The 24258-nt window shown below is 40.3% G+C and overlaps 1 protein-coding gene across 7 annotated transcripts in view; it reads left to right on the forward strand.

Moving 5' to 3' along the window:
* The window catches only part of si:dkey-205h23.2 (CUGBP Elav-like family member 4), a 137553-nt gene extending 125963 nt beyond the window's left edge, over positions 1-11590 (forward strand). For 5 of the 7 annotated variants that reach the window (XM_035417773.1, XM_035417775.1, XM_035417774.1 and 2 more), the window contains 2 exons: positions 809-957; positions 6029-11590. In XM_035417773.1, the coding sequence (XP_035273664.1) occupies positions 809-936 (128 nt within the window). In that variant the 3' untranslated portion in view covers positions 937-957; positions 6029-11590. Of the gene's footprint in view, positions 1-808; positions 958-3472; positions 3552-6028 lie in introns of those variants that run through there. The other 2 variants (XR_004765268.1, XM_035417779.1) reach the window with 2 other exon arrangements.
* Positions 11591-24258: the final 12668 nt, after the last annotated feature.

A 24258-nucleotide genomic window follows, 5' to 3' on the forward strand; every position in this document is an offset into this window, starting at 1 on the left:
AAGTATTTTATAAAAGACAAACAGAATCTGATTGAACTCGCTGATTTACACAGCCGAAGGATCACAAGTTGACAGAACTGAGTCTGAGCCAGGCCGTTGTAGTTTGTTCCTCTTTTTTTTTTTTCCTCCCAACACTAACCTTTTTGGAGGCCGACGCGAAAGGAAAGGGCGAGATTTATTAAAGTCGGATCTGACGGGGGGATTGGTACTGTTTGACAGGCTTTTGGCTGCCTGGTTTGTTTAAAGGGTTTGTAAAAAAAGCACGGGCCTTATCTCTCCGGGGCTGACAAAAGCCTGCCCTCTCCCCCCCCAAATTAAATTGGACCCATAGCGGCGTGATCAAATCAGCCGGCGAGCGGAAAATTTGAGCCGTCAATCACCGAGGTGTCTGATAAAAGCAGCCAGGAGTCGCGGCGTGGAAAGCTCCGGCTCATTCCGCCCTGACACTCAGGTAATAACTCAGATTCGAAGAGCGCGGAGCCCACTGTGGAGCTGCGCTGCGCCTGCGGACGGCCTGCTGCGCAGACTTTAACCCCCTCTGCCATCACCGTAGGACACACCCCCCACACACACAAGTGGTCTATTTTTTTTTCCACACGTAAAGTTTAGTACTCACAAAAATGAACTTACCAAACTGGAAACATGCAGAAAAACAACCAAGACTTGCATTTTATTATCAAAGCTAAGGATAAATGTTTGTTTTATTCTGAATTCTTTCTCTCCCTCTCTCTCAATCTCTCTCAATCTCTCTCCTCTCTCTCTCTCTCTCTCTCTCTCTCTCCCTCTCTTCCCTGCCTTCCCCTTTCAGGCTTTGTCAGCTTTGACAATCCCTCCAGTGCACAGGCTGCCATTCAAGCCATGAACGGCTTCCAGATCGGCATGAAGAGGCTGAAGGTGCAGCTCAAGCGGCCAAAGGATGCCAACCGACCTTACTGACCCTTCTGCCATCCACACCAGGTAAGGCCAGCGGCTAGGCCAGGCAGGCCTGGGAAGACACGGGCGGGAAACGGCTGCTTTGCTGATGCTAGCCTGAAGAAATTAGCATTCGAAAAGGCTGCAGCGTGGCAGTCAAACTGGTGATCCTGAACCACGCCTCAGTCTTCACAATCACGTCAGATTGGGAAGATTAACTTAGTTTGGATTACTGCTGGATTGGATTATTTTTTCCTGCATATTTCAGTAATGAGATTTCAGATGATGATGATGATGATGGTTTCATGATAAAGCTTCGCTCAGAAGAAAGGAGAGTGGTTTCATATCCTTTACAAGCAAACCTATTCCACGCTCATAAATTAGTCACTGTGAAATATTTTGTCACACTTCAAGTTGAATAAATTATACTGTGCTGAGCTTCCGCCTATAAACTTTCTTGAGAGTATAAAATAAGATTTCATTAAATGAGCCTCTGCACCATTTTATTGTGTAGTCAAATGTTTGCACACTTAAAAGGGCCAGATATTGATCGATAGCCACAACAAAGAGATAAATAGATCAATACTGCTATGAATAAAAGAAAACAATATTAAAAATCACTATACTCGTAATTGAAAGAACTCCTGTAAAGGAGACAATGCGTGGAGCACTGAGAGCCCAAGACCGATGTTTGATTGAGCGCTTAATGAATGCAGTGAGGGCAGGGGGAGCTGTTCTGGAACACAGAGCACGGTCCTGACGACCGTCTTCTCGAACGAGCTGACCGCACCGTGTCGCAGCTTGGCTTGCTCGCTAGCCCGAGCCTGTTCTCCAACATGAAGACCAAAAGGTCACGCTTGTCTGTGAACGTGTCTTGTGTTCGATGTCTCTTCTATTCATACCCCTTGTCTGGTCGTGCCAATTTTTTCTTTAAATCTTTTTCCCCCTTCAGGTGTCACATAATCCTTCAGCAGAGTTCAAAATATAAATTTTACTGGATGGAAAGTAAATAAAAATGGAAGCAGGATAAAAACAGCACAGTAAAAAAAATCAGTCTTCAACTTTTTTAATTCCATATGCTTTCTTGTGTTTTATTTATATTCTGTTGTTTTGTCCTTGTTGTTTTGTCCTCCAATACATCCTTGCACATATAATATATATATATTTGTTATATCGAATGAGTCTTTGCTGTGCTAAAGGACAAGGGCCAGCAAATGAAACTGAAAATTTATAGGTCTCCATGTGCCTTAGCGAGGTGCACATGGAGAGGGAAATTGTGTGAAGAATAGAAACAATTGTGTTCTACTCCCACGCTGAATGCTAACGTGATAATCATTTCACCAATGGCATTGTGCTGTTGGCAGCAATATCATATATACAGTATATATACAATGCAGGCCAAAAGTATTAGGCCACCTGTGGTTTTAAAAAAATACTTTAGGTAGTGAAAAATTCAATTTCCTCAAAATAGCCTCCTTTGGCTTTAGTTACAATTCAAAAAAATATTGGAAGTCTATCCAATCAGAAGTCTATCTAATAATTTTGCAAAGTGGGAGGTGAAGCTGTGGGAGGGAGGTGGAGGGGGAAATTAAATTGAGTAAATTCCTATCTACCTTAGGTTTTTATCACCACAGGTACCCTAATACCTTCAGCCTGTAGTGCAAGTAAAATAGGCACTAAAGTTGCAAGAAATATGGCATAGAAGGCATTAGAAGTAAGCATATGGTGGCAAGGTTATTCCCAGCGCGAAATTGCAAAGAAGCTTAAGATTTCCAGGTGCAGTGTACAGTTTTCACTTGGAAGGGTCCAGCTGATGGGCCTTCTGGGTGGAGGGATAGTTAAGGAAACTACCTCTCCACCTCCCTCCCACCCCTCCACCTCCCACTTTGCAAAATGATTGCATGGACTTCCAATAATTTGTTTTATTGTAATTAATAGCCTAAGGAGGCTATTTTGAGGAAAGTTGTGTCTAAGATTGTTTTAAGTACAACTAATCTTTTCTGTGTTATTGTAGGTAGAAATGGAAAAAAAAATGTACTCTGGTTTGTTATTCAATAAATACTCATAAATTAACTGTATATATGTAGATAGTTCATGTGTATAAAGCCCTAATAAGGTGGTATGGTGTTAATGAAAAATGCAGTTTACAGTATTGCAACTACACAGAATCATACGGATAGGTTTCATATCCCTTCAGAAGAGGTGAGCTGCATCTGAAATTGAAATTTCTGACCTTTCATCCCTAGCACGGAGTGCGGTGAATGCATAGAGTATCCGTTAAGGGAGACCTGTAAATGCCTGCTGACTCAAACTCAAATGCTGCTGATTTGTTGCAAGCAAAATATTTGGTTACTTTTTCCACACCTTTTCCACATCTTTTTCATTTCCATTTTTGTACATCGGTAAATTTATTTATTTTGACAGTAACAATGAGCTTTATATGATCTGTCAAGGAATCCCAGAAGCTGGGTGCAGTGCGTTGGGAAAGGGTTCAATTTTATTGAAAAGGAAATTCCACCACGTCTTTTCTTCTTTTGCACCCAACCAACCTGCAAACCAGGCAGGGCCAATCATAGCTCAAGATGGGCTTCCCATGGTCTAACCACCCTACCAGTCATGGGTGACATACTCCCAGACCTGTAAGTTGAACCCATGGTGTCATTTTATTTTAGATGACGTCATGTGGCGGGACTGTGACTGCGTTGCATGACGTGGCGTCGATTCATTTCAGTATATATCTATATATTACATATTTATCTATATATATTATTTGACAATTTGTGGAGTGCAGGTGATTGACGCCTTTTTGATAGTTGATAGCTGTTGTAAATTTGAAGTGCTGATTGGTTGGTCATGATCGGACGTGAACTTTGACCCTTTTTGGCTGTCGTAATGTGACCTTGTGTGTTTTCATTTCTGTGAATTTCAATGTGTATGGATATTTGATATTCTATATATACACCTTTAGCGCTTTTCAATTCTTTATGCTTTTGCTCTAGTGCTATTGTTTACATAAGGAGCCAATGCCCAATTTTGTATTTCAAGAATTTAATTCTTTGCAGAAAAGGACCTTTTTAAATAAATATCTCTCATGTGGATGAGGCTGAACGTGACCCCCTGTCTGCAAATGCGAGGTACTAAAACTGGAGAATTAAAACCCATTCAACTTCGTCTATATAAACAGCGTGAGCACAAATATTTACACACCACCTCTACATGTAATTAATCTGCATTTGGAGTAGGCCCTGCTTTTGTTTGAGTAATACGGCCATCAGTTCCTGTTTATCTAGGAAGATGTTTACCAATTGCACTGTGACTGCGGGCTATTGGAGCCGAGTCCTAAGCAGACCTGTGCAGCAATGAGTCCAGAACACTCTGTTGCCTGTAACAGCAGCAATAAAATTGCTCACACTTAACATTCGCTTTTTTTCTTCCTTTGTTGCTGGCAGGGTATTTTTATTTTAAGTGTATTTGTATTCAAATAGTCTCATGGCTCAAGGACAGTATTTTTGCATGATAAATTTCACATAAAAACCAGCAAGTCTTCAGTACAATAACATAATCATTTGCCTGTTGTTCTAACTTTTACACACTGGCCTACCTCCGTGTATGTCAGTGTACAGCCCTGATGAGAACTGGGAAGTTTAGTGAAAAACACTATGATCCTTGACATCCAAAACTGTGACCATATGCAGAGGAGAACACCAGTCCAACAATTCTTTGTGATTGAATTCAAACGTGTGGTTTTTTTTTCACCGCCATTCTAGTTCGGTGAATTCAGCGATCGCCAGAACTGTGAGTCAAAATCTAGATTGAATCCAGGCGAGTGTGCCCTTGCCTGCCATTTTGGATTTTTTTTATTTTTTAAAAAAAGGTCCTTTTCGTGCAAGTTACACTTTTTTTTGTTCCCAAGGGCCAACCCTGATAAGACGACATTCTCATTGACCTCTTTTGCCCTATTCTCCAAAAGCCTCTTTAAAGCCGACCCCTCTAGCACTGCCCCATGGGTCGGTGCGGGGAGGGGACTCTTTGGCTTCTGGGAAAGAGCGCCGGTCTATTGGGGTTCACCCGTTTCTCTCTCGTATTGGTCTCTCTCGTAGATCCACGACAGGTGCGTGCTGGAACACTTGAGCATGCTCCTGCAGCCCAACTAAGCATGCCCTGCTGGGAACGCAGTTTACACCCGTGTGCAATGAACATATATGTGGCTGGGAGAATATACGTATGTTTTAACATTGAGACTAGTGCTCCATCTGGAAATAAATTTTTAAAAAAACATTCATTAAAAATAAGTTTTGTTTATGTTTGCTGCTTTTCCTGAGAAATTTCCCCCTAAAGCTTTCTTTAAAAAAAACGTCATGTTACCGTTATGTGTTTTAAAGCGACTGTGTTTTTGGCTTTTTTTAACGATGGAAGATCGAGTTTCACTACTTCTGGTGTTTTATGAAAGTAGCAGTGCCTTGATTAGGCCCGTAAGCATGAAAGGGTAACAGCATTAATTGCATTCCTGGCTTCCTATAATTTATTGGAAAATTAGAATTACCTTCATACTAAGGAGGCTGTTCTATTATAGGTTTGCACCAACTATACTTTCAAAGGACAGAGCAAAGAAGTGGCACAGGATGATTTCCTGGTGTGTTCTTCACTGAATTCTGTCTCAGCTGTCTCTCCTGCTCTCAGTATGTTATTGAGCTGATGCCTTCGAGTTTAATTGGTAGACGTACCGCACTGTCATCCATTATTTTTATTCTTATTCTTCTTAATATTATTATTGCTGATATTTGTATCCATTTCTTTTATATCTCATGTATATCGCCTCTTTTCACAGTAGTTCCAGAAAACCAAGCATTGAAGGCCAAGAAATACAATACAGTCGCTTTAAACAATCTGTGCTGGGTTAAGTGTTTCCTGTACTTTCTAAGCATAAATGTCTGTCCCGTATGGTAAAGCTGGTCACGGTACACCCATTTCGCTGGACTGAAATCATTTCCTCTTTCATTTCATTTTTTAACATTATTGCCCTTCTCTGTCTGGTTTGGTTTTTTTTTACCAGGAGTGCCAGTGTGCTGCATAAGGTTGGTGGTTCTGATGTTCTGATGTTGTCTCTCTCTTTCAGGATGAAGGACCTCGAAAAATATTTCCACAAGTGCAGTATAAGTAAAAAAGACTTTGTGCTCTGCTACATATCATGAAGGAAGGGTGGTCGCTTGATTATTCGGGGAAGAAACCGAAAGATTCGGCAACCGAGATGTGGTTTTTCCAAACGTGCATTTTTTTCCCCTGCCAATCGTCCCTGTTTTGCATTGGCACTTCAGACAGAGGATTTTGCCAAGACCAAGTTTTTGCTGCTGTTTTTTTTTTTTTTCTTTTTTTTTTTTTGGAAACAAAACGGAAAACCTTTATAGATACATTATGCTCAAAAGCATGCATATGCATACTGGCACATAAAAAAACAAACACACACACATACATACAAAAACTAAAACACACCCACACACACACACACATACACACACACACCAGTACACACACAAGCACAGACATGCAGAAACGCTCACACGTACACACGCCAGACCGCTGGCTTTTTATTTTTGTGCCTACACTGGTGTTTTCGATATCTCCGGCTGCACAGCTGACAGGGAGAGCTCTGGAAGACAGGAACAAAGAGGAGAGGAGGAGAATCCAGGATTATTTACCCGCATCATTCCTTAGGAAATAGGGACCAAAGGACCAAACGCTTTTTAAAAGAATATATATTTAAAAAAAGAAAAAAAAACTCTTACCTTGTAGCTGCAAGTATTACAATTTAATAGTAGTCAAAGTAAAGGAACCATGAAATCAATGTCCAGTGGCCTAAGAATGGATGTGAAATTTAAAAAAAGATAAAATAAAAAAGATTTAATATGAAAAGTAAGGGGGGGGGGGGTGCTGAAAATGATCTGGTAGCTGTTTTCTGTACCAGGTAGTTTAGAGAAGTAGCTTAGAAAACTAGATTTTTTAAAAATCAAAAGATATAAACTTTGTCAAGGAAGGAGAGAAAAGATGGGGAACAATAGTTTTGTCTGTCCTGGTGCATCATGGGACATTAATGAGAGGCCACTGGATATCTGTCTCATTATGATGTACATTTCATCGCAACTATCTGAGAGTTGCAAATGGAGGGAAAACAAGACTGAAGACATTTCAGTATGCCTGTGCTGGGCAAGGTGCAGATTTTTGTGGCTTCCCATAAGCCTTTGTGTTCAAGCGACAATCTACTGAGAAGACCAAGCAAAATAGAGAAGGGTTTATCTATGGGTTTATCTATTTTTTTGTACCACAACAGGGAACTTGCTTGAAAGTCTTGAAACTTATTGAAAACAGAAAAGGGTTCCACAACTGAGGCAACGGATGCTGAAGAGAAAGACATGAGTGAGTGAGGCGCTTGATAGCTACTGAAACTGCCATAAGAGCGGACTTGGCGAGATTCCAGAAAGAATTGGCTGCTCTGGCGTTCGTGAAACTCCTGGCTGAGCAAAGTGAAAGCAGGATGTTTGGGTGAGGGGAAAGGCGCGGATGTTTATATCAGCTGAAATCCATTCCAGGTCCATCAAGTTGCTATAAAACGGCACAAAATCGATGCTTGTTTCTCCTGCAGATATGTCCAGGTCTAGCTGCGAAGGCAAATGTTTTATATATGACCAAAAATAAGCATAAATTGCCCTGTCCTGTATATGAAAACGTAGGAAGCTCACAAACAGTGTTGGCTGACAAGAAAAAAGTTTGAAGCGTGAAAGCTTTTAGAGCTAATTCAGCTTTGTCATTATGTTATGCAAATGGTATTATGAAGATGTTCCCTGACCTGCTTTCTTCACACTTTATGTAACGAGCCTATGGAAAAAAAGCACTTCCATCACGACAAGATGTTGATTTAATTTGAGCCTCTCACTAAATCTAGGCCATTCCACAGCTGAAAGGTAGGAAACGGTTCTGCTCCACCATCCATCCCGTTCAGAACACAGCAGTCGATCCCCCGAAATGTTCACTAGAGTTGAGCTAATGTCTTTGAACCTGAGGAAGTCTGATTGGTATCATTAGCTTGGGATGGATTTGAGCTGTCTCAGGTGCCAAATTTGCCATTTTATTTTGCGACAAGCTTGGAGGGGGGTGGCTGGGTGGGGAGAGGAACAGCTCTTCTGTCATTTGGGAAGCTTCTGAAAAAACAATTCATAAAGCCAAACACCAGCTCTATGTACACCCCTCATAGTGTTGCATCAGTGAGGGGGGGGGGGGGGGTGTTGCTGCTACATGGCAGCATGCAAATTGGGAGAAGGATCAGAAGAGACTAGGGGTGGAGCACATTCGAACACATTTGAAGAATCCCAGACCGACCTCCACCCTCCAAGCTAGCCACAATCTATGCCATCAAGTTGGGTTCCACTGAAAAACCAAATCCAAGCTAACAGACGTCCGGTCTCTATTTTTCAAACACAGTGTTTGCTTACTGCTGGTGCCTGCAACGTGCCACGGCAATGTTAATAAGCAAAATCGGTCGGTACACAACGATGGCCCACTGCCTCCCACCCAGCCTGCTCTTGTTTACATCTGGGAGTTTCTCTCCAAAGCTAAAAAGACACATTCCCAGTTACCATGGCACTGTTTGAATGCCCTGGCTATGCATCAAAACAGCACCTGGGAAAAGCGGATGCACCACTACTATCATCCTCTCACTGTTTAAAGAAAACGTGGTGCCAAGGTCTTTTAATTGTTATTTTTCTATGATTGCATTTTGTTTTATATTCATGTGTGTCTCACCTGAAAAGCCAGCTTCTGTATCTCCTTGATACATAGTCTCAGATATTCTCCCTCTCTGCAGTTCTCCAGCTATTTAGACCTCTGCAAAAACTAACTCACTGAAAAACCTGGCTTGGTGACCACTTCCCAAACAATATTTCAAACTTAATGGAGATGAGGGTTCACAAGGGCTTATGAAACCATTTTAATCAAATATCCAATATTAGCATGGTCCAAAATGTGTTTTTTTATATCACAAATGCCTTCTGTTCTCTACAAATCATTGTCTTGGATCTTGAGTATGTGTGATAGATACCGTTGACGACTAACCTTCAATGTGGACAGAAGTATGATCAAAATGCATTATTAGTCCTAAATTCACTAGTTTATCTGGTGGTATTGAAACTCACTCGCTGGACACTAATAATGTTTCCGGAATGATCCCTGGCAACCATTGCAGAAAAGATTGATGCTTGATGATGATACACCATATACACCCTATATCTAATGGCAACTGCATTTCAGTTCAGGAACTTTAGTCCCTGAATTTTTCAATTGTCAGCAATTCACAATGAACCTGAGCATCTGATGAATAATAATATGCTTTAGTTTTGGAGTAATTAGCATGTTTAGCCTGTTTATTGGTACAGCACCCCCAAGTGGTCAAATTTCACTAAACTTGGTGTGTGTCCCCCAGGTCTCATGGTAAGCATGTGTACCGAGTTTGATGCCAATAGGCAAAATGGTTGCAGATATATGGCCATTCTTCCTTTATGGCACCTTTGTTGCCAAATTCATCATTATATTGCAACCATATTGTTTGACCACACCGCTACCTTTTACCAGATCTTAAAGAAAATGGTCCATAGATGTAATACCCAAAATTTCTGCTGGATTGGGCAATAGCTATGGGAGGAGATGTCTAAATGGGTTTTTGACAAAATTCAAGATGGCTGAACAGCAATTTGGCTAACACCAAGTTATATGATTTGCCAGTTGATCATTAATTGCAATGCTCCACAACAAGTTTGGTTGAAATACCTGCTTTTGTTGCAGAATAATCAGCATATACATTTAGTATAGTGCCCCAAGAAATTTAATGCAACCTTGCATACCCCTTAGGCACCCTGGCAAAAAAGAAAAAAGGATACCAAGTTTTGCATCAATACAAGAAAGCTTTGCAGAGATATGGCTGACTTCCTGTTTGGTACTTTCACCTTCAAAATAGTTTGTTTACCACAGCTATATTGTTTGACCTAGCAACTATCCTTTAGTACCTTTTGGTTACAGTACTCTCAAGATGATGCCTGCCAAGTTTGAGGTGATCCATAAAGTGGTCTAGGAGATGTCTTTTAAATAGTTTTCAAAAACTTCTAAATGGTAGAAAATCTAAAATGGTGGACATTATGACGCTGAACCATTTTGGGAGAGATATGATTGCTGAATATCAGAAATACAAATGACAGTTATAGTTCCACCAATTAGCCAATCAGTGATACAATCACTCTGTGGTCATACGGATATTCCCTCTATGAGAGTGCAAAGTTCATAGGTCTAGGTCTGATTAGGTCCAAAATGGGAACAGATGAAAATTGCTAACAGCATTTCCGAAATGGCAGTGACAAATAAGTACAGATATATGCTCCTGATGAGGAAATCTCCCTCTCTTATCTCTATATAAGTTTTCAATTTCTTAAAGGCAACAATATAGTCTAACCTAGCAATTTATCTTTAAATTCAAAATGACCAAAAATTCTATATGGAAATTGACAGAGGTGGATGTGTTCAACTCAACAGGACCTAAGAATCACAGAGAAAAAGGAATCATGACTCTTGGCCAAACAGTTCAAAAGTCTAGCATTAACAGCAAAAAATCTAGCATGAACTTTGACTGTGACACTAAAGAGTCAGTGGAACTAACCCTAAACTTTGTGACTGAGTACCTTAGCCTGTCCTCTATCAATGAAAAATCCACAAAGCAGTTCTATGGACTGACATCAACACCTATGGTAGAAACTATAATTATAGTGGGAAAATCTAGCAATTACAATAGGTGACTTCGCATCATTGGTTCTTGGCTCCTAATAACGATAGTATAATAACAGCAACATTAAAAGTTATAATTATAGCTTTGGTCCTTGGGCATATGTAGGTGTTTTCTCTCAATGTACACCATTTGGCAAATGAGCAAAAACATTCAAACTGACTGTAAAGTTTATCAGATGCAACAGGTTTATTGTTTAAATATTTAGTTTCTGAAGGAATAGATTATTACTGTGCAATTGAGTCTGCCAGAAGAGTTGATTTGGTGATGATTCACTTTGTCAAACCACCTTTGTTCTGATGCATAGCCTTCAGAAAAGTGAATAAGATTGACCGGTAAAGTGGGCATTGATCAGTAGTAATACTGGATATTCTATTAAAACTGTCCAGGAAGTTTTGTGGTGGAAAGAGACAATGTTTGGTATCTTCTTCCGAGAATGTCGCACAGAGGGGTCGCAATGGAAAGCAATCGACAATGCACTCTTTCGCTGGCCAAAAAATAATTTCCTGAGCCTTGCAGTAGCTTACAAATATGCCACTGAGCATTTTCCATTTCTTTTATACATAATCTTCAACACAAAAATGTGGCCCACCATGCTTTTCATTACATAGAATGTTCCCTTTCTGAGATGTTGCCTTATTGTGGCCATTTTACAGAATAGACTGACTGAAAAGGCAAAGCAAAGCATATTGTACAGCATTGAGGAAAAAAATGAAAGTAGGGTACTGGCAAGCACTGTAGATGTTCCGAATCAAAATTATGTGCACAGAATACAATACAAATCCACTGCCCTTGGATTACATCAGCTCTCTGTCAGTTACGTGGCCGTCCTTCACTTCAGCCTGCAATTATCAGCAAATTTTTAAAAAACTACATCAGTTCAAAAGATGGCCAAACGCCACCCAATTTCTGCAGTTCTTCTATATAAATCTTCAGGATGTTTGTTCTAAGCAGAGTCGCACACTTGTGCGGTCTCAGTAGTATGGTTTGAAATGCCACACTGGAGTTACCTCCTGAATCTCCTGATTTAGATATCCTCCGAGAATATATGATCCATTTACACCTAACACAGAAGAAACTGTAAGCAAGGACGTACAGGCAGGTGAAAATTCATGCTTTGAATTATGTCCCAAAATTTAATTGGAGAACTATTTCATTGGAGGCACTCTTGTCACACTTACCCCCAGATGAGGCCATTTAATCGTGTGACAGACACATATCCGAATAGCAGGTCTGTCAGAGTGGGTGTAATAACCTTGTATTACAGTCTGCGTATGTGCTCATTTCAGTTGTTTGTCATTTTGAAAAATGTATGAAGTGCAGGCCTCTCAGGGTGTACATTGTTTCTGTCAGAAGGCAGACAGAAGGCAGGCAGTGAAAGCAGTGCTTTCGTTGCTTTCCTACTTCTCCTTAGTCATACTTGAAGTTAAGGGTCACTGAACTGACACAACTGTGGTGTACAGCATATTAGCTGCAAGCAGTAATGCAAGCTTTGTAAGTGACTTGTTAAAATGAAAACAGATAAAGGGACAGTACTTTAGGTCAGTTTTGGTGCAGAGGAGTGCTTTTGGTTAGTGTCGGTGCAGAGCTCCTTGACAAGTTAACATGAGCTGCCTGCATGCTGAAAAAATGGCTAACATGCTTACAACACATAGCATAACCATATAAGGGAAGGCCTCTGATCCATTCCTCTGTTTAGTTCAAACTGTAGGTAACAGTATATGGGGCTGAAATAAGTGATAATGTGTGATTTGATGGTGAGCATTAACACAGCTATGGTGAAAAGTGTTCAGGAAAATGGTCTTCTATGGGAGGGATTATTATGAAAGAACATGGAAGGATTTTGTTTTGCACTACTGACCAACATGGACTGTAGTGATGTATGTCACATACCAGCATTGACATAGTCATCAACTTGAAGCATGCTTGGTATGACCAAACAAACACTTTCTCTGAGTTTAATCAGCTTATTCTTAGTTCGAATTTCCACTGATATGTACATTTGAATTATTAAGTTGGATAGTGTCTTCTTTTATCAGAAATGCCCAAGATCCTCTCTGAGTGCATGGCAAAACATGGAAGTGAATCTAATTAGTGTGAAATACTGTCTGAAATGTGCCTGTTCATGGGGTTCTCTCTTCTAGAAAAGTGCCATTCTTTATGACTTATTTAACTGTCTTATCTGGAGGTCCAATGTATGTTCTTAATTTCTGTATAGAGAGGACAGCTGAGTTTATCGCCTATGAAAAAATTGCCAAATCACAAGTGTATCAGTATGTTTCAGGTTTCAGCAAGTGACAGTTTTTACAGTGACCCCTAAACTGCAAGAGATATCAGAGAGACCTGGACAGGAATGGTTGACATGTTTATGTATTTGTGTGGGTTCACAAGAAGGGCAGTGGTAAAAATATATGTTTGCCTGTATGTATGTGTTTTTCCTGCCCCATACAAAGATTGGCAGGTTGAGTTTTAGTGGGAATCATCTAATATCCACAGTTTTGAGGGATCTAATGCAATGTTAACATTAAAAATGAGAGTAAAATTGAAAGCACAGTAATTTTCCCAGGATTTCAAGTCAATCACCGGTTTGATAAAATATGGATGGAAAGATGTGTGCTCTGGACGTATTTCTCGGCTGAAGTATGCCTGCCCTTAGCAAGCTGATGGCAAACTTGTCAGACCATTTCCATTATGTGGCTGGCTTGCTGTTTGCTTACATTCCATTTTTTGCAGCTAATATCCTGTGAGCTCTGAGTTCAGTCACAGAATTACAAGCCCAGTGGATCATCCCTCCAAGTCTCCTCCTTCCTGAACACTGAACGTGCTCCCTAAAATAGCCAGAAAGTAATTGTCAAGGAAAGGAAGAGGGACATTAATGGTGGATGGCTGAGAGCTAATTAAAGGAACCTGTTGGCCAGGAGAGGTTCAAGGGAAAGGGAGAATTAATGCCTCCTAATAGTTGTTTAAGGGAAGACTTTTTTAGTCATCTTAGAAGGCTTTACAGAAATCTTTCCCACACCAAGGCACCATGTGGATGTTAACGACGTGTCAGGGGCCCCAAAACAGTTAGGGAAATTTGGTAGTAGGTGCTGAACTGAAACCCCATTAAATCACTTTGATACTCAGGGCATCAGAGACATTGATGTCATGATTGGTGGGGGATTTCAGAGCCTTGCCCGTTTCGGTTTTGTCTCGGCCGTGGATGATAGCGCCTTGACTGGCGGGATGCGGTATGGCTAGAGAGCCTGGGATGGGGGGGGAGGGAGGGAGGGAGTGTGGACTTCTGTTAGTTTTCGGGTCCCTCCACCCTAAATTAGGGTGTCGGGCCCCGATTTTTGACCCGGTCAAGTTGACGGTATTGCAGAGAGTTACAGGAACTTCTCACATCGCCTTGTATTTATCAGGTCATTGTGTAATTTAAGACTTAATACAAAAGGAAGAGCAGCATTCTTATTATGAAATATGAGTAATGGAAAATATACAATCATGTTGTGCAAGGAGTCTGAGGTTTAAATCCAAGGAACAGCAAGAACTAAACTTTGTTTTTGACTTTCATGAGAGAAAGAGGCAGGTTGCAAACACTAAAAAAATAGCTGTCTTGAAGATCCCCCAACCTCACCCTCATGAAACCCTCATACCCACCCACCCCAGTGTGTGGAACACACCATGATGTCAATCCAAACTATCCACAGCAGTACGGGGTGGATTTGGGGCTGCACTTCTCTTTCTTTCGACCCGCTCTGAGTGCACCATGCCTCGATGGAAGACTCGATTTAACTGTGAAGAATCAGTTATTCTGCATCGATTGAACGCACACCAGGAGACAGCCTTAAATAGGCCTGTGTTTACAGTGAAATGTCACAATATTACTGACAGGTGTCAATGTAAGTGGGTCAATTCAATCGAAGCCGGTCAAGCGAGAGCGTTCCACCCTCTAAGATGATGCAATGCAGCCCCCCGCCCCCCCGCCCCTCCCCTCCCCTCCACTCACCCAACCCCCCGACCTCCCCCCTTTCTGTTCAGCCCTTTGAGATACAGCGGCCCAGTGACAACTGAGCCCCGTGGCTCTCAACAACCTGCCCATCCTGTGCAAAAGGGGACACGGAAGGGGCGGGATCCGAAAAGTGGAGTCGACTCTGTCAGCAGAACTCTGATGCGCGCGTAGACCCCCTCTACAGACGTTGCGCCAGGCATGATGTCCGTCTGTTGTTAATGCCTGGCTAAAAGTCCAAGCCTGCCGCAGGACCCTGGATGGACTAACATTAGCGTGCCATGAAAAACCATGCAAAATCCTCCTCAGCCTGCGTCTCAGCCTGCCTATGCTTTTCCAGGTTACGCCAACTTCAGTACTTGTGTATATATAATATAGCTTATTTTTTAATTCTGTTATCAACCTTCTTTATAGACTGTACTATAAAACATGTTAAAAAAAAAAAAAACGAAGAAAAGAATAGTTATTATTATATTTCACTGAGTTTAAGAGAAGGAAACTATGAAATAATTTATCACAAAAAAAAAAAACATTAATAGAGAAAATGATTTTATTTCTTGTATATTGATGCACCAATGTTCAAATGATTTTATATCCTGGAGTTTGAATGATTTTCACAGTTATTATTCATTTTTATTTATTATTATTTTATTTTTTTTATTTTTTGAAGCTGGGAGAGACCCAGTTGCTCACAAAGTTTATTCTGACATTCTCCGACCATAAACATTAAAGGAATATTGTTGTACTATCCTAGTATGAACAAGTTTTAAGAGGTTTAGCGTTCAGTATTTAGACAGCAAGATCTAACATTTAGGAACATTTAACATATTGAAACTATCATGTGAAAACCATGCAGAAAAAAAAATTGGAAGAAGCATAATTATTTACCTGTGGCATAACTCAAGAACGAAATCTTCTAATTCAAAAAGAGACTTTTTCAATATTCACAAACAAAATGATTTAAATCTCCAATCTGAATTTTTTACAAGAGTATGCTTTGAAAATGTAGCTGCCAGCTGCTATGATTGCAAATCATGTGTCTCTAAATCATGGTTTCTCTTTTAGTTGTTTCATATTTTTCAGCGGGAGTACTGTCTCACTATAAGAAAAGAAATGTTTATCTTATTTTTCCACATGCTCTTTATTGCTTTGTTATGCTTACCTAAGATAATTATGTGCCAATAACAATGAATGCATTTTTTCTGAATGAATACATTTTTATATGCTTTTTCCTACCCTGGCCAAAAGATGTTAGCAACTGTTGTCAGTTTGTAAGAGTGCAATGGCAGTGATTGCCTCAGTCCTACTACTGATACCAGTTTATAATTTCAAAGTCACTTATTTCCATTCTCATATATACGGACCAAATTAAGAGAAAGTTGACCAGAATAGCATAGTGCTAATATTGTATGGACTAGAAGCCCTGAGCTTTTCTTCAGGGAAAACAAACAAACTGACAGACAGAAAGGCAGACCAAAAGTTTAAAATCACAAGAATACACATTCCCAGCTTCACTTCATACTTATTATTTTTTTCCTGTTATTTTCCTTGGCCAAATAAAAACTGTCACATTTTCTGGAATTGTTTATTTATCTATGTATTTATTTATTTATGAACTTTTGATTTGAAGCATACTAATATATACCTTTTAAAATAATTTCTTGAAAAAACGTTTTATTTTTTTTCCTCAAACAGAGCTGTAATTTGAAATAGTATTGCTAAGGGCCTGTTTTTCCCTGATTTGGAGTGGTTTCTCCCATAGTGCTCCTGAACTCTGTAGTTCTCTAGTTCATTATATTCTGCTTAGACTAAAATAAAGCACAGTCCTGTAGAACGCAATGAGTCAAACTGATTTATTTCTTTCCTCAGCTCTGCCTGCTCCGTTCAGGGTTAAAACATCTCGTAGAAAGTGCATGTGATAAAATAACTGGTTTATACAGCTGTAAAATGCCTAGTGACTTTTTTGTTCACTTTAATTAGAAAGAGAATGTGTTTGGAATATGCCATTGTATTAATTGAGATAATAGTGCTAATCCAATCTGAATACCAAATTAGTGAAGGAGGTGAGTAGCAAATCGTTTAAAAGGGAGAATAATGCATAATAAATAGGATGGAAATTGGGAGTGGGGGAATAAATCGTGAATTGATTAAAATTAAGCAGATAGCTCAGCCCAGGCCTGAGTTTTTGTTTCCAGTTTAAACAAAACTACAGAAGCTGTGGGTTTTTGTGGGGAACAGGGATGAATAATATTAAAGAAAGGAATTCATTGCATACATAAGGATATGTTTGTAATGCTGCAGACTTTTTATGAAACACCTCTTCTCAGCAGCCCACCTTGCAGCAGAGGCACCATGAATGGGGATGGCTGAGGAGACCCCCCCCCCCCACCTGAACAGGAGCGGGAGATAAGCCGACACCCTGGGGGGGGGAGGTGCACAGGCCTGCCCCACTTGTGCATTTAACAGCGGGAAACCTGAAGATCCACCCAGGGTGCTTTAACAAAACCGCTGCCATTTTGTTTTCTTCAGTAGACTTGTAAAAAAAATACCAATTCCACACCCCTCACACCACACATCCCATCTGTACAACACAACTGGCACAGTGGTAGTGTCAGGTAGGAGAGGGTGTGGACTGGACTGGTCTACCGAAAGAAAAGGCAGTCAGTAGGGCGGTCTATATCAATTGGTGTTGAATCTCCAGTCAAAAGAGATGAGCGCCTTAAGGAGAAAGACAATGGCCATGACTACCTTTTCCCCAAAGCACAATGATATATGCGTGCAGTTCCAGCAGGGGTGATGAGGATAATCTTTCTATCTCAAAGTGAGTACTTTGAGGAGTGGTGACCTACATTTACCACAACCATGCAAACGATGTAGCACCTACTTGGGTTGTGGCATGATGGCTGTTCTGCAATAGACGGATTTGTTTTTACCATTTAATACGATGGAATGATCATGCGCACGGACCTAATGAGATTATCAACAGTGATATCTTTGACATTGGAGCTTTAAAGGCCGGGGTCAGTGTAACATGAATAAAGAATACATGTCAAAGATGCTCGGTTACACAGATTAAATACTTTGTCTAGGAATGAATTCCGGTGTCTGACAGTATGGCTTGTTGAAATATAGAGTGGCCGGCTGTGTCTCTCAGAGGGCTTCTGGGATACAATACGAGCCTCTCATATGGGGGGGTTGGGAGGGGAGTGGGGGGGTAGGCCACCACAGAACTCTTTATTATTCGCAGTTCGAGCGCATCTGCGCGTCTCCCGCGATGAGTTCTCGGTCCCGACGGCAGACGGCCGCTCCGCGCGGACCGCCGAATGGCTCCCGCCAAATCCGGAGTGAATTATCGCCGGGGAGTCGACGGCGGCCCGTTACCCCGGGGGGGTTTCCGCGCCGTACTCTCCCTTCCGTGACCCCCACCGCTCCTCGGTCTCGGTCAATACTTAATCTGTTACAGCTCCTCGAAAAAAAAAAGCCGCAAGAACGCGAGAAGGAAGGTTTTTCATTTTCCTCTTCGGTGCGGAAGGGAGGCGGGGCACCAGAACCAGAGGATTTCCATTGTTTTCGTGATCAGACAGATTATCGGGGCGAGACACGTTGAGGAACGGAGGCTACGGGAGCGGGAGCCTGGGTTGAGGTAGGGGCAGGCGCTGTTGGTGCTCTGTGGCTAGCTTAGCTATGGCCCGTGGGTTCACTGTGAAGCTATCATTTCTCTGAGAGAAGTTTCTAGCGAGGCCCGAGCAAACTGAGAGTATGGACGCAACTGAAACTGATCCTGAGCACCCAGCTATTTCACTGCCTTTTCAGTTCGTTGAAGGATCATGCAAAAATGCCGCCAGACACGCAAAATGTGTGTTCTCAATGATGCAATACATGTCTAAAGATCATCAGACATGTATGTAATAGAATTTTACATTGAAAAATTCTATTACGTTAATATATCTTGAACATCTTATATATTTAAAATATAATATGAAATTAATTCTATACAGTGCAGTCTGTAAGTATACTGTATGGACAGTGAAACCATTTTTGTTGTTTTGGTTCTGTACTCCAGCACATTGGATTTAAAATGAAACAATGAATATGCCATTAAAGTGGAGACTGTCAGCTCTAATTTGATGCTATTTACATCCATATCAGGTGATCCATGTAGGAATTACAACCTTTTTTTTACTAACTCTAATCTGGCCATTCTGCTCTTGAAGCTTAACAGTGATTTGAATTTTGTAGTGAACCTTCTGAGATTATGCTGGTGTTGTCTTTTCTTTATTTTTGTCTTTGACACATCTGTACTTCAGTCATCCACAGTGGTGGCTCTGGGGGGGGGGGGGGGGGGGGGGGCAAGCCAGGGCTATAGCTCCATTACCATCTTCGCAACAGACTCTTTATGCAAATTCCAAAACCAGCGATGGACTAGCATCAGATTTTTTTGCATTTTTGCGCATGAACTAATGATGCAACAACATTGTTTGATTTGAAATCCAAATATGACCAGTACAAAGAAAAAACAACCATGCCACGAGTGTCCCAGTACTTTTGCATTTAACTGTATTGTATATGTGTTTGTATGTGTGTGTTTGTGTGTGTGCGTGTATGTGTGCGAGCATGTGTGTGTGTATGTGCGTGTGTGAGTGTGTGTGTGTGTGTGTGTGTGTGTGCATGCACGTGTGTGTGTGTGTGTGTGTGTGTTTCAGAGAATAGAGGAATGAACAGTACAAAGACACCAGTGCGACAGACACCATGGGACCACTGAAAACAGACATTGGCATGGTACGTGCCATGGCATTGCTGGGCATTGAGAGCATGGTTACACTGTGGTACACTTCAGCATTGCTGAAAATGAGCAGCGCAGCACGGGGAAGTAAAATCCATAGCACTGCTGGAACTGAACAGTCCTTTTATGGTGCTGCAGGCTCTGGGACAGTTCCATGTGTGAGAATCAGGTGACTCTCAAGCTCGCACTCAGTGAGGTTTCGCCGTAAAGTGATAATGAGAGTCTGAGGGGTGAGGAAGGAGATGGAGAACAAGGAGGTCGAAAGACCTGACAGGCGGCATTCTCTCTGCTGCTGCTCTCGCCTTCGGTCTTTGTAGCACTTACAGTATTAGTCCAATTTTGGTTTTAAGCCACCAAATTGGGAAAAATATTTATTTTTATATATATATATTAATTTATTGATTTATTTATTTGTTCTCAAAACAGTGCCAGTCATTTGGATTGAATTGGTCAATTGGATTTTTCATACATTTTTTTTTATTTTTAATTATTGATTAAACTCCAAATGCAGTCAAGGGTGTCCCGTCAATGTGGTTATTGAGTGAAATGATCCTTTCTCCTTTTATTCATTCCTGATATACAACCAAAGTCAGTGTTATACATCATTGCATTTTTCAAGATTTTCGGAAGGTTTGCTAAAGAAATATAATTTAGAAGTAATCTTGAAATCAGTGCATTAGCTATGGTGCCATATGTAAATCTGGGTCCCCGCCAATTGACCTGAGTGCTCTGCCAAAATTGCTTGTCATTTGGCCTAGCACTATTTCATTAGATGTTTTCTGTTTTTATATAAATCACATTTGCTAGAATTTCTACACCATCAAAAGTTTAAAAAAAAAAATGAAGACAATACTATACCCTCCATACAGAAAGCCAAATACAGAGAAACATAATGGTGAAATGATACTTTTTTTAGATCAAACAGAAGTCGCTAATTATGCTGTGTATTATCATCGCAGATTATGGTTTGAAGCCAAATTTTACATAGTGATGATGATAATATTTTTAAGTTACTGAAAGCAGAGGTAGAAAGATAAATTCAGTGGCAACAGAACAACAAATTATTTAGAGTGTACAAAAGGATACCCTAGGGTGCAGACCGACTTGAGGACCTACTGAAAATAATCATGTGATGAATTTTATTCCAAGTGAAACAATGGGACCAATGCCAAATAACTATTACAGCTAATTTTCTAGAAGATTGCTGGTATGGCTGACTGTTGACTATATGAAACAGTGCTGTTGCACCTCAATGTTATGCATATTTTAAGCTAGCTAGCTACAAACTGTATAGTCTAGATCAGTGGTTCTCAACTCGGGCCAGAAATCAACCTTTGGAGTCTTTACTAAGGACCTTGATTAGTAGAATCAGGTGTGTAACTGCCACACCCACACCGGCCCTTTCTGGCCCAGGTTGAGAACCACTGATCTAGATATGCTAATGTTTGCGCTAGATAAGTAGCATTAGCTAATGCAACTCCAAGGATAACTAATCGCTCTCACAAGATGAGTACTTCATATCAAGATAATTCAATTCATGGGTTTGAAATTAAAACAGAATCATTTGTGGGGACAGGAAATTCAAGTTTAACTTGAACTGTAAGCAATTACACATATTTACTGAAGTAGAGTAGATGGTTATTGATTGATCTGTCAATTGAACATTTTACTTAGGAATTCTGTGTCATCATGATCCATGCCAAATGTGATGTCCTCTTGAAATATTTACCTGACTGACAACAATTTTGACATTTATCACTTTTCAAGGGAGCCCAGAATTTCCTTAGAATTTATTAGAATATTATCTTTCTTTTTGTATAGTTTTAAATTAAAATAATTAGATTTTTTCTCCTTGTTAAAATCAGTATGCAAATAATGCTGTTTTTTTTCATATAAATAGCGCACAATTATAAATGATCAAATGTCCTTAGCAGTGGCTGACATTTGTCCTCCAAATCTCATTCTGTCCTTAATCCACTCATTTCCTTTCACTAAAACGAACGGAAAACAAACCTTGCCGCACGCTGCCTATGCTCTTGGTACGCTAGTACGGCTTGTAAGCTGTAGAAAATGAAAGCTATCTGTAAAATAAAAACGTACACAGACACTTCCACCTTTTGACCTAGAGGCAAAGACGAGAGAAAAGTCATCAAAAACTAATTTCATGCAGGGCAAAGTAGTGCAGAGCGGCTCGGGCCAATTGAAGTGGCTTTACTTTAAGGAATATAAGGACACTTTATACAGAGCTACAGATTAAACAAGCCACTCTCCATAAAAGGCCCAGAGCTTTAAGGATCAAACCTGCAGCTCTCATGGCTGTGACCATCCCCAGCATTCAGGCGTATGCCCACCAGTCCTATGACAGAATTTTTTTTTTTTTTTAAACTATCTGTTTTAAAACATCTGCACGATTGATTTGTAGTACAGTCAGCTGTAGTCACCAGTGCTATCTTTCTTCAAAATGATGTTCCAAATAGTTGGTTTTTGGTTAGCCTAAGGTTTGGCCTTTGCCCCTGACTGTTTATTTTCTTATTTCTCAGCCTCATAATAGCTTTCTTGACTTTCATTGGCACAACTCTGGTCCTCATGTTGACAAACGCCAATAACAGACTCCAAAGACAATCAAAAAGCTAGGTCAAAACTAAATACTGAAAGCTCTCTTATACCTGTACGAACGAAGAAATTGGACACACCTGACTAATCAAAAACACCTGTGACGCCATTGGACATTTTAAATGAAAATGATTTACAACGGTTTATTTTGCTAAACGCAACAAGATATTTGTCAATTCTCTTGACCTTGCTGATCATCTCTTGTTAACATTACTGTCCATCAGCTGGACGCCTCTGAGTGTGTACTAAACACTGCACCAGGAAATTTTTAAGCTTCTTTGTTCTTTCTTTGTGGAGAATAACCTGGCCGCAATATGTTTACTTGGCCCTGCACATCTAGGCCTAATGCCTTCTTCTTTGCCATATTTCTTGCAGCTTTAGTGCCTATTTTACTTAGACAACAAGCCAATGGTATTAGGCTACCTGTGGCTTTTTTTAAAAATTTAGATAGATAAGATTTCAGCCAATTTAACTACCCCTCCACCTCGCTCCCAGTCTCATTTGCAAAATGATTGGATAGACTTCCGATAATTTGTTTAATTGTAATTACAGCCAAAGTTGGATATTTTGAGGAAAGCTATGTCTAAGATTATTTTTAAGCAAAACACATCTTTTATATTATTATAGGTACAAATACAAAAATTTAAAAAAAAGTTTATACTTTGGTTTATTATTCAATAGATCCACATAAGGTTTTAAAAAGAAGTGGCCTATTACTTTTGGCTTGTACTATATATATAAATATATCATTTAAATCAGTTTTTTAAAGAATTAAATCAAATTGAGCCAGATGTTCCCTTGATTTAAAAAAATTACACATTATCAAAAGTAAACATGTGGACGGTCATAGGAACTTGAAAATAAGAACAAATGTTCTACTGAGATAACAATTATTGCTGGTTTGATGATAAGTTACTGACCTACATCTAAGGACTATAGCAACAAAATGAGAGAAGTCTATTGAACAAAGAAGGTTGCCTTAATAAGAATAAGATTCCAATCAATAATAATTCAGGCTTTGAACATGTCTTCTGAATAGACCTTCATTCTCCATGCATTCCACTGTGTTTACAAACAAAAATAGGCTCTCAACTTTATTAAGGTCAAATTTATGACATCATCTTTATTTGTCTATACTACAGTACTATAATTCCACCTGTTCTTTCTGTACATTCTCCTTATCTGTGTATTCCCTCGCCCTCTAAACCATTTTCCCCATTCCCAAAATCCTTTCTTCTTTCCCCTCTCCCTGGTGCTCCCTACACTCCTCTCATCTCTGGAAAATGATCATTCCCTTCGTACCTCCCCACACCATTTCCCTTTGAATGCACCCCAGTTGTTCAGTCCAATTTGAAGCTCATGACAGCGAGTTTTGACAAGTCAAACTGTCATCACTACAAAGGAAACGCCATCAATTTCTGCCTCAAATGTTTGGCAAGACAGGGCATTTCAGTTTGATTGCCCCTCCCCTCTCCCCTCTCCCCTCATCTACATCAGACAGATGTCAATGCAAGGCATTCTGACAACACGGAAATTTGATGCCGACCTGAACGGGCAAAGTTGGCCATTGCTTTTACTCCTATTATGTATTATAAGAGCTTAATCGATATCCTATCAAAAGAGAAATACAGCGAGACGTGTCCTACAGGGGCCTTTGTTGACATAGGTTAGGTTGTCATGGTGACCGAACAGGTGTAGAGAGCTCAAGTGAAAGAGATATCGACAGAAATTAAGGTGCATTGACGAGTCTCGAGCCTGTCAGGCATTAAGGAGAAGAGGAGCTAAAGCACAGACACGCGGTAATGAGAAAAATATGTACAAAGTCAGGGAGACGGAGAAGAAAAAGCAAGGCCCCGCATTTAGTTTTAAGGTCACCCGTGTTTTCGACTTCCTGAAAACCAAAATATACGAATGGAAGCACAGAAAATGCATCTTTTCCCTTTTTTCTCTCCCTTCATTCACTCCTTTCATCCAATATACTGTCTGTAGCCCTTCCCACATAATAAATCAGGAGTAGTCTGATCCAAACACATATAATTCTACTTTATACTGAACTGTCAACAGGAGTCCAGAAAGACAAATAACTGCCCATCAGCATGAATAAACCTGACTCGTTTGGCTTGGTTGACTGGACCAAAAAAT

The sequence above is a fragment of the Anguilla anguilla genome, chromosome 5 (genome assembly GCF_013347855.1).
Source record: "Anguilla anguilla isolate fAngAng1 chromosome 5, fAngAng1.pri, whole genome shotgun sequence".
Taxonomy (NCBI): Eukaryota; Metazoa; Chordata; class Actinopteri; order Anguilliformes; family Anguillidae; genus Anguilla; species Anguilla anguilla.